This window comes from Spinacia oleracea, chromosome 6, assembly GCF_020520425.1.
Source record: "Spinacia oleracea cultivar Varoflay chromosome 6, BTI_SOV_V1, whole genome shotgun sequence".
Classification (NCBI taxonomy): domain Eukaryota; kingdom Viridiplantae; phylum Streptophyta; class Magnoliopsida; order Caryophyllales; family Amaranthaceae; genus Spinacia; species Spinacia oleracea.
The window spans coordinates 145141714-145152541 of NC_079492.1; the positions used below are offsets into that span (position 1 = coordinate 145141714).

The 10828-nt window shown below is 37.7% G+C and overlaps 2 protein-coding genes across 2 annotated transcripts; one reads left to right on the forward strand and one right to left on the reverse strand.

Moving 5' to 3' along the window:
* Positions 1-1340: 1340 nt before the first annotated feature.
* On the forward strand, positions 1341-9294 carry LOC110796381 (N6-adenosine-methyltransferase MT-A70-like). Its single transcript, XM_022001443.2, has 7 exons — positions 1341-2612; positions 3664-3762; positions 6091-6174; positions 6297-6652; positions 7672-7888; positions 7979-8058; positions 8689-9294. The coding sequence occupies exons 1-7, from the start codon at positions 1497-1499 to the stop codon at positions 8981-8983; spliced, it is 2247 nt and encodes a 748-aa protein (XP_021857135.1). The 5' UTR covers positions 1341-1496; the 3' UTR covers positions 8984-9294.
* A 516-nt stretch (positions 9295-9810) lies between these two features.
* On the reverse strand, positions 9811-10828 carry LOC110794918 (mavicyanin). Its single transcript, XM_021999886.2, has 2 exons — positions 10527-10828; positions 9811-10378 (listed from the first exon to the last, which is right to left on the reverse strand). The coding sequence occupies exons 1-2, from the start codon at positions 10708-10710 to the stop codon at positions 9996-9998; spliced, it is 567 nt and encodes a 188-aa protein (XP_021855578.1). The 5' UTR covers positions 10711-10828; the 3' UTR covers positions 9811-9995.

The window sequence follows — 10828 nt, forward strand, 5'->3', positions numbered from 1 at the left end:
TTTCCTTTATGCTTTTATTTTCCTTTACGTTTTCAATTCCCTTGGAACTCCTCTTTCACGTGTTTTTCTCTCTTTTCTTTTTCATGAACCATAGTTTTTCTACAAACTCCATTAATGTAATTCTTTGAGGTATTATTGATTTTCGTTTTTATTTTATTTATTGCTTTTAATTATGTTTTCATTCTTAGATTTGATTTTCATTGTTCGTTTCATGATTGAGTAGTTCGCTTTCTAGGGTTTGGGAATCCATGTTTATGTTATGAATCTTTATTATTATTGTTGATGGTTTAATTATTCATTGATATTTCTAGTTGATTAGGTTTATATTGTTAATCTTTGCAATCTGATCAATTGTTTGATTAAATCATGCTAATAGGATTTAGAATTGAAAGATCGAATTTTAGAGGCTTACCTACAACTAGCAATTCTGATTATGTTAGCGATCGTACTGCATATGTTGAATTGAGAGTGTTAAGACCCGACCGTAGGATTAACTTGTGCTCTAAATAATTTGAATATTTGAGTTGTTGATGATGTTTTGATTGATTCTGAACTATGAACATGGTGAACCGTTGCCCTAGATCTTTTAGTTTATTTTTCTATTTATTTTAGTTTAAACATTGAATCCTAAATTTCGTGACATTGTTAGTTTCGCCATACCTTGAAAGCTAGATTTAAATAGCCATCTCTCTGTGGATTCGACCATACTTACCCTACTACATTGTTAGGAGGTTTCGTTAGGATTTTATTTTTGACGGGTGTACGACAGCCTATCAACATACCATACTGAATTTGTGCCATGATACATTACACATGAGGTTGGTCATCCTTCTTTGGTCAAATGTCAACTTGCGCCAGATCTTAGAGCAAGTGTTCAGTTAAATAAATAGTACGTCAAGCCAAACAAATCAATGGGCTTTTTAATTTTACCATTTATGATTTTTGTTTAATTTATATGGAGTACTTGTTCCAAGTAATTAAAATCGAGCAAAACTATCTTTACAAGAATTTGTCATGCTTGATAATCTTGTACAATTGTACTCCTAAATAAGGTTGGATGTCACCTTAAACAAACCAAGTCGTATGAAAGTCATAACATGTTCACATGTGTCAATGTCTCAGCTACACCAATCTTTAGTTGGACTTCCACGTATCACTTCATCTGACCATAAGTGTTCACCTTATGTGTTGATAAACCATTCAAGAATTCACTTCTACTTGAAAATTTCCCCAGTACCGTAAATTTTCCATCGTCTTTAAAGATTCACATTATTAAAAGATTAATTTATAGTTACCGACATCAAAATAAAAAAGGGACTAGAGATAAGATGAGACATTGATTTCAAATTTTCAATCTATTAGTATGTCAATTTATTTAGTAGTGGTTAGGTCTTAGCCTCTTTGGTCTAATTGGGGTTCATAGGTCTAGTCTAAGTAAAACCGCATCCTCTACTGAGACTGCGAGAAAGAACGAAATCAACCAAAAAAAGAAAACAATGGAAACTCAAGCGGATAGCAATTCCGGCGACGACATAACCGCCATCAAAGAGCTTCGCCAACAGCTCGAAGCTCGCATCGAAACTCGCCACAAAGAGCAACAAGATCTCATTGCCTCACTCCAAACCCTAGTTCCCGACCTCGTTTCCTCTCTCAATCTCTCTCTTCAAGTTATCTCCACCATCAACCACCGCCCTTTCACTCCTCTCTCTCCTCCTCCCAACCCTAACCCTACCACGCCTCGTCCCCTCCTCCTCAAGAAACACCCTCTCGATAATCGCGCCAAACCGCTGCCTCCGTCAAAGCGGGTTGCGAAACCGGAACCTCCATCTCGCAGGGAAGATGGTGCTACCGGAAGTCCGTTATCGGTGGTTCGGTCAATGGTTGCGCGGTGTTTGCTGGAGAGGAAACCGTGGGACGCGATTGACTCGTCGACGGTGCTTCGGAAATTGGAGAATTGTCCGAATGTGACGGCGGTGGAGAAGGCGGCGCTTCGCGATGTTGGTGGCGAATCTGGAGATATTTTTGCTGTGGAGACGGCGTTGCGATCGTTGGCGGAGGATAATAGAGGTGTTGAGTTGGATGAGTTTGGGGTGAGCGGGAAATCTGGGGTCATGGTCATGAATATTGACAGTACCAGGCTTGCTAAAGAGTTGCCGGGGAGTGTTGATACTGCTGATGCGAACAAGGTTGTGGTTAGTGATGGTCCTGGCGACGGCGGGGAGGAGGCTGGGTTGGGTTTCAGGACAATGCACAGGCCTGGTATGCCGGAAATGTGGCCTGGAGATCCTCATATGCAGGGTATGCCACCGATGTTTCCAGGCCCGATGATGGGCCATAGAGGTGGTGGTCCTAGGGGAATGGGAATGATGGGGATGCATAGAGGGATGGGTGTGCCGCCCCAGCACAGGCCGCCTTTCGGGCCAAATACACCAATGGGCGGGTCAAATTCCGGTGTGCCTGTCAAACAAGTATCAGAGGAGGAGGTAATGAAGGATCTTGAGGTTCTATTGAATAAGAAGTCTTTTAAGGAAATGCAGAAGTCTAAGACTGGAGAGGAGCTCCTAGATCTCATTCACCGCCCTACTGCAAAAGAAACAGCCGTGGCTGCAAAGGTTTATTTGATTTTTATTCATTCTCTTGGATTTTTGTTTTTGTTTTGCTTTTGCATTTATGGTTGAAGTGTCCAAATTATCACAGTATGTGCTTGTATGTGGAAAATCTTATCATAACATTTTGAAGCTGAACCAATAGGAATTATATAGAGTAGAGACTAGAATTAGAGTTTTCAGTCACTTGAGCCTAGAGTGGATCAGTTTGCTACCTGAATAAGGAGGAGATGTTCTAGACTTCTAGTACCGTTACAAAATCCATAAACTAATGAGAGTAATTAGATTATTAGAATGGAAGTGACAGTCGACCTTCCTGCAATTTATTCACAAAAGTTGATCATTGGAAGAAAGTTTAAACAATGGCACGGACTCACGTTAGTGAAAGTAGGTTTTCGGTGGTTTGGGTTTATAGTACACACCAGCTTGGAAATGTACTCAACTTATATTGAAAGTATTGAAGATGTGAAACTTTAAATTGTACATGTCGTGAATATCGCTTGGTTAATAGAGTAGTTCGCTATGAAGCATGGAAGAATCCATATTTTTCAGATTCTGTGATGCAGACATAGAACATATGTTTTCCATTGCTACAATGCCCTGTACACCATGACAATTCTAAAGTTCTGAAACAAATTGTTTAACTTTGAGATTATAAGGTGGTAGTGAAATTTTAAGCAGACAATACATTTTGGGGATGAAGATGCATTACCAAACACGCCTCAAGGGATCAATACATTGAAATGGACATGTCTTTCTTTATTGCTATCTTTTTTTTTAAAACTTTCCATGTGCCTAAGTTGTTAACACCTACTTCGTACTTTTTTTAAGCATATTGTATTGCTTGTGTCTCAATGCTTTCTGTGCTTCACAATAAGTCAGATAACGGAGCTTTTTATATGCCTTAAGGTCTATGTTCTCTTGTTAGTGTGACTCTCTATGCAATTTATTCCTCTTTCTGATGGTTGTTCTTCTGCGTCTGGAATCCTGACATCTAACTGCAAAATTTCCCTGTTGGTTGAATCATGAGTTTGTGGTTATTGATGTCTTGTTTCAGTTTAAGACAAAAGGTGGGCCTCAACTTAAGGAGTACTGTGCTTCTTTGACGAAAGAGGACTGTCGACAAAAGGCTGGATCATACATTGCATGTGAAAAGGTACATTCCACAGCATGCTCTGTATCCTCTGTTTTATTTTATAGCTATGCAGCCTATGCTCCTGTGAGTTTATCAGTCACTATCTCTCGAGATGTATTGCAGACCCAATTTGATTGTTATAAATCTGTTGGCTATCCCAAGGTTGACCCCCTCCCGTCTAGTTGTGTTAGCACATCTAGCAGTTATTAGAAACATCTATCTTTTCACTATGACACACACACACACACATACACACACAAAGAGTGAGAACTACACTTGCATAGCATGATCACCAGTACCAAACTGGATGCTATGGACAGAAGTGTTGGTACTCAGCGAGAAATAAATGTCGTGTATTGCATGAGCACTCGTACAAGACTGGATGCTCTAGACAGCAGGATTTCTACGGTTGCACCACTTATGTAGACTACTAAGGTGGGACTAGGTGTAACATAGACACCTAGGCATATACTTGCATTGTGTCGGTCATTACTTGGGTGACACGGTCAAATGGTCAATAAGAGAGGTTAACTGGCTGACCAGTATGGCTTTAGCTTCATGAGACTATACGATTGATACCGGATAATCAAATATGCCCTGCATTCCTAATCAAATCTGGCAACTTCCGCGATGACTAAAATACTTGTGAGTGTGTGGGTTAACTGGGGATGTGCGATCACACCATATCTCCCTTGAGACGCGCATCCAAGCATGCTTCACCAGGCCAAAGAGCTGTTTATATGTCCTAGAACATAGGAAAAGAACGGAGGTGCACCCATGCGACCCTGTAGTTTTCTTGTTGATGGCTTAATAAATTTTGTGGTGTGGTGTTAGATGTTTTGAAACTTCGGATCCTGCATTGTAAAAGGGCTTACTCTTTCTTTGACCTTCAACTAAGGCTCTGAGCCGGGGCCAGGGCCCCAATACGGTGATGACCCTGAGAACCAGGTACCCACATTTTCAGGTGGTGGCAAATTTGGGCCATTTCTTGACTCGATAACACTAGTTATCCAAAATTTGCTGTGCGATCATAGGGTACAGGGAACTTTCATACGGCAATTCACATACCACATGTTCCAAAAAAAAATCAGCCCATAAATCAAATCGTGTTTCCAAAATTATTCAAGAAACAACTGATAAGGATGCGGCGATTTCAACTACAAATACTAAAAGAAGATTTTGTACAAAAGGATTAAAATAGTGTGGCCCCTCAAATCGAGTAGATGCTGGTTAAATAGCATCTACCTCCTTTATTTGTGACCCATCTGCATGGCGTCAGTTATGACACACATAGGCCAGTGGTGAGTGGAAGTGTGGAATGAGGTCTTGATTGTTGACTTGAGTGCCGAGAGAGAAGCCATTAAGCAAGATAGAGTAATAAGTTGAGAATCAAAGAGAATAACAAAAGGCAGATTTGGGATCCAGAAGCTGAAAAATGAAAAATTTCTACTTCTTAGTAAGAAGTAAAAGCTGAACTGGAGGTCGCATATTTAGCATCTCTATGGGGCGAAGGCCGGCGGGGCTTTAAAGATTTACTCGGTTGGGGAAGTACGAAGGAATTGGGGCTATCTGTAATTTAGTTTTCAAATGAGAGGACTGCTTGTCCTTGTTGTTTCTTCTCATTTTTCCTACTGTTAATATAATCTCTTTTACTATTAAAAAAAAGAGTTGGGAGATAAAAGTATTACTGGGTGTTTAGGTACTCGATAAGTGACATGGACAAGACGTCTCTACAATTATGAGTTTATCACTGGGATCGGGTCCCCGACTTTGAATCTTCAATTTTTTTAAGAAAGAAAAACATGCTGGGTAAGCAGAGCCTGCCTTGACGAAGACACTGCTTTTTTCACTTGAAAAAGAAAGGTCAAGTTCTAGATTTGGCAGATTCAAGTAAATCAGTTTAGATTAATAAGTTCCTTTTACAGCTAAATGTAAGTTAGATCAGTTTACAAAAGTTAGACCCGTTAGGATGAGTTTACTGAAGTTAATGAGTTCCGGTGTGCTTGTCTATGATAATTTAGGAGGTTTCAGACAAAAAGAGCGCATCTTATATGCAGGGAAACTATTTCTAAAAGCGCTGCACAAAATAATTTATAAGAGGTGTGAAGGTTTGGTGCTTCTTTAGTGTAAGTAGAATAGTGCAAGTTTAATCCGACGTAACATGTTAGCCTTTTACTGTTCCTCAAGAATATATTCATTTCCTATCTCCGATAAACTATGAATACTATCCTTACTTGATGAAGTTATGCATTTCCTCTCTCTGATGGATCTGTGGATATGGTTTATCCCGTGATATATTAACCCATATATCACAACTTTTAATCCTTTATCCTTTTCGAGTGTTCCCAGGTTCATTTCAGGCGAATAATTGCCCTACATACAGATATCAATTTGGGAGATTGCTCTTTTCTTGATACATGCCGACACATGAAGGTAAATCTCTTCACTACTTGAATTTTCCATACCTTCTGCGTTGACTCAAATATTTGGTATAGTTTAATACTTTAATTTGTAGTTTGGAGTTCATCTGGACTGTTTCTGGTTTTTTGTTCCAGACATGCAAATATGTTCACTATGAGCTTGACCCGACTCCAGATGTGCCACCAATGATGATGGGGACTTCGTCTCTTCCTCTGTCCAAGCCATTAAAGGCTCAGAGAGCACATTATTGTTCACCAGCAGAACTTGGTGCAGCACAGTGGATTAATTGTGATATCCGGAATTTTAGAATGGACATCTTGGGACAATTTGGAGTTATAATGGCTGATCCACCCTGGGATATTCATATGGAATTGCCATATGGGACAATGGCTGATGATGAAATGCGTACTCTTAATGTTCCTGCATTGCAGACTGATGGTCTGATCTTCTTATGGGTCACTGGACGTGCAATGGAACTTGGTCGTGAATGGTAAGTACCTGTTTCCCCCGCCCCAGAACTTGTCCATCACATAGCTGCATTGCTGTTGCTTCATGCAATCATGTTACTCGTCGAATATTGTTTTGATTGTGTTATAATTTTAATTTTAATTTTAGTCCTAGTTTGTAGAGGGTATTTTGTTACTCATAATGTGATTAGATTATATTGTCTTTGTTTGGCAAGGATGGAGATGATAATGGCTGTTTCATCATCCATTTAACCACTTTCCTTCTTTATTAGCAGCTATGTCACATATGCATCTGACTTTTGTAAACCAAATAAGATATTTTGAGTGGTTAAAATGTAGGCGTAGGCCAGGTATTTCAACTTTTTGTAGAAGTGTTTAGCACGTTAAATTCTTAAATGTTATACTTCCACATGAAAAGCTGCTTCCATGAGCTTTTATGATTTAGTCAGTATATTTTGCTTCATGTTCACCCCCACCGCCTATGTGACATTGTATGTGCCATTTTTGTATGCACTTCTTATTAGTTGTAGTAGTAGACAACCACAGCCTATGTGACATAGGGTCAATTGGTAATGACCTCCCTGTTATCTGTCTCACAGAGGTAAGGCTGCATTTGCCAAGCTGTCCAACTCCCCCTTCGTCTGTCGATTGCATGGCCTTCATTAAAAAGAATTAGTGATTTGGAATAGCGATGCTGATGATTTTTTTCAAAGTAAATTGATCATTTTATACATATCCCATTAATTCAAAGCCATTTTGCCAAATTTTCAGTATATTTATTTGGCTACATTTTTAGCTTTTAGCTATTCCAACAAGTTTCTAGCGAGCAGAGTCTTGGAATAGTGAGTTTTGTTATTCATCTGGGCTGAGAAATAGTCGCATCCTTGCCTTCAATATGTAACAGGATCAAATGAGAAGCTTAAGGAGATTTTTCTTGTATCTAAACAATCCAAGTGTTGAAATCTTTGTCCAAAGACTTTATCTTTTCTTGCTCTGTTTACCTGAATTTGGCTGAAATGAGATCCTTTGTAACATCTTGCAGTTTGGAGCTGTGGGGTTATAAACGTGTTGAAGAGATCATTTGGGTGAAGACCAATCAACTTCAGAGAATTATTAGAACGGGCCGCACAGGACATTGGCTTAATCACAGCAAGGAACATTGCCTCGTTGGCATCAAAGGAAATCCCGAGGTGAATAGGAACATCGACACTGATGTACTTGTGGCAGAAGTTCGGGAGACTAGTCGAAAACCAGATGAGGTGATATTGAAATTGAGGAAACATGTAACCAATTTGTTGGATTTCATATTTAGTTTGTGTTGTTTATGTTGTAATCTGTTATATCTGCAGATGTATCCATTACTTGAGAGGATAAGTCCAAGAACAAGGAAACTGGAACTCTTTGCTCGCATGCATAATACTCATTCAGGGTAAACTTCTTTATCTTCTTAGCTTTAGTTATATATGCTGAAAAGTGCATCTTGTTTATTGTAGTGTGCATACTGTTAATACTGTTACTTGCAATGATTGGTTGATCAGCAGTCAACGAACATTTTTCCCTAGAATTTTAGAAGCACAATGATCTATCTTGGAATAGGTTTAATTTGGTTTAGGTTAATTACAAATATTTATTTTAGTGTCAATATAAGAAGGGGAAAAAAGATGTGTGTGTGTGAGTACTGAGTAGTGTGATTTTTCATGCATGTTAAACATTCAAAAATAATTATTAGTGATGTTATAGATCAGATTCATCAGAATTCTCATACTTTAGTGATTTTGTAGGATCTACAAAGACACGATTCAGTGATACGATTCAATCCCGTGTGTCCCTTCTGATCCAAGATAAAAAAAATCTTGATCCTGATAACATTTGCATAGAACACAATTTCATGCGAATGTCTATTTAGCTGCCTATTACCATATTGTACTTTCTTACGAAGTAATAATCCATGATTTGTATGCTTTTATTGTCACACTATATACTATATGAAGCTTTTAGCCTTGTCATTATATAATGCCCTATCTTAATTGTTAACAAATAATTTCGATTTGGAAAATAGGTGGTTGTCAATGGGAAATCAACTGAGTGGAAATCGGTTGGTAGATGAAGGACTAAGAGCCAGGTTTAAAGCTTCATATCCAGAAGTTGAGATTGAACCACTATCACCTCCAAGAATCTCCACTATGGATGTAGACCCAACTGGTAATCAACCAAGAACTCCAATTTCAGGTCCTGAAACTACACCCGTGCCACAATCCTCCTTTACTCAGGCTGCAGTTACAGAAGCGGCTAATGTTTCCGAAGAAAAGCCTCTGATTATTAGTAAAGATGTTGAGATGGTAAAAGCTGAGTAGTTTCATCCTCTGTTTTCAGTAGTTTGAGCATCCAGATGAGTTATAAGGTAGGATTTAGACAGTAGAGATGGTTTGTGATCACTAAAAATATTAGGAGAAACAGGTTGATGCCTAGTAATTTAGAAATTAGTGGCTTTTTGGTTAAACTTTTCAGGATCCTTCCTCAAGTAACTCCTCATCTTTTCCATCAGCCTTTTGAGTTGTAAACTGCATTATAATGATTAAGCTATACTTCGTATATAATGAGATGATGTATGTTAGTTAAATCTTTAAAACTTTTGTCTTAATGGACTGGTGAATTCTATTTTGTTCGTCTGTAATTGTCAAAATATAAAGTTTGTTGAATCAAACAACTTTTACGTACTCTTTAAAGTATTACTCCACTTACTTTGTTCCTAAATACTTGTAACAGTTTCAAATGACACTTGTCGAGGTACTAGTTTGACCGTAGTTATATGCAATAACACAATAATAACAAATGTACATTAAGACTAAATCAACTAGTAAGAAATTTTACACAAAAACATTTGATTTTTTATATACTAGTAAGAAATTTTGGTCAAAGTTAATGTATGAAATTATAAATAATGTAAAAGTTAAATTGTTACAAGTATTCAAGAATGGAGAAATTTTATTTGATGGAAAATGTCTCTTGGTACACATTAAAACAATCTTTGATTTTTTTTTTAATATTGTTATATTTCTACGACATTGTTGCACATTTTGTAATTGTTGTTATAAAAGCAATAGACATTAGACCGACAGACACAAAACCAATGCATGTTTATGCACTAATCAGTAATCACTGTAATAAATTATAAAAAGAATAATAAATTAGGACCCCAAAGACTTCAGATTTTTTATCAAAAAAATGGGAGGCAATCAATTTTACACATTTGCCCTTTCGTAATTGGATCTCATCTCAATTATACTATAAACTTTCACCGACAAAAAATTGAAAAAAATAATAAATAATAAAGTTGAACACATGATATGCCTTCGATTACAGCAATTAGGCAAGAACCCAGATTGCAGAAACAATCAAAGAACCCAAAAATGCAGAAAATCTAAGGATTGGAGATGAAGTAGATGGAGTTGGGATTGACCCAAAATTTTGATGATAAGAAGGTGCATCAGCAGTTTCTGACATTGCACCTGGACTTTCTGCTGGTGCATAAACAACAGCTCCATCTCCAGAAATAGAAATTTGAAGCTTTTGGCCTTTTTGGCAATGCCCTGTTTCTCCACTAGTGAAGTAGAAATTTCCTGGTTGAGTTATGTTGAACAGAGAGTTTCCATCATTCATGTACAAGATTGGATCTTTAAGCTTGCATGATTTGTAAGCTTGTGGTGTTACTTGTATTACTGAATCTTGGCTTGGTGGGTACAAAAACACTGCATCAAATCCCAATTAATCATAACATAATTAGTTCACATTGATCACAAAATCCTACATCATTGCGACTAATCTAACAAGATTCTACATGATAATGTTATACATTTTAGAACAAGTTGAATAATACCAAAAGGAAAAATGGCTTACAAAGAGAATCTCCAACTTTGAAAGTGGTTTTGTTGGACCATTTGGCGTAGATATCGTGATTAGTTGCAGTTGGGATTGTCCATGAATTCAAGTCTCCAACTTTGTGCTGAAAACAGAACACTTTGGCTTGCAATACAATCAGAAGCAGGAAAGTATAGAGGAACAGACACTTTGAATTCAACATTTTCTCTCTCTGTTTTTTGAACTGTCTAGATATTCTTCACTCGATCCTCTCGTATTTGCAACCCTTTCAATTTTATAACAAAGGAATTTAGGAGGGAGAAGTTTTGCTGTGCGTGCCA

Coding starts and splice junctions, on each gene's coding strand:
- LOC110796381 (XM_022001443.2), top strand. CDS start 1,497: ATGGAAACTCAAGCGGATAGCAATTCCGGCGACGACATAACCGCCATC. Junction 3,763..6,090: donor CATACATTGCATGTGAAAAG/GTACATTCCACA, acceptor GAGTGTTCCCAG/GTTCATTTCAGGCGAATAAT. Junction 6,175..6,296: donor ATACATGCCGACACATGAAG/GTAAATCTCTTC, acceptor TTTTTGTTCCAG/ACATGCAAATATGTTCACTA.
- LOC110794918 (XM_021999886.2), bottom strand. CDS start 10,710: ATGTTGAATTCAAAGTGTCTGTTCCTCTATACTTTCCTGCTTCTGATT. Junction 10,379..10,526: donor CAAAGTTGGAGATTCTCTTT/GTAAGCCATTTT, acceptor GATTTGATGCAG/TGTTTTTGTACCCACCAAGC.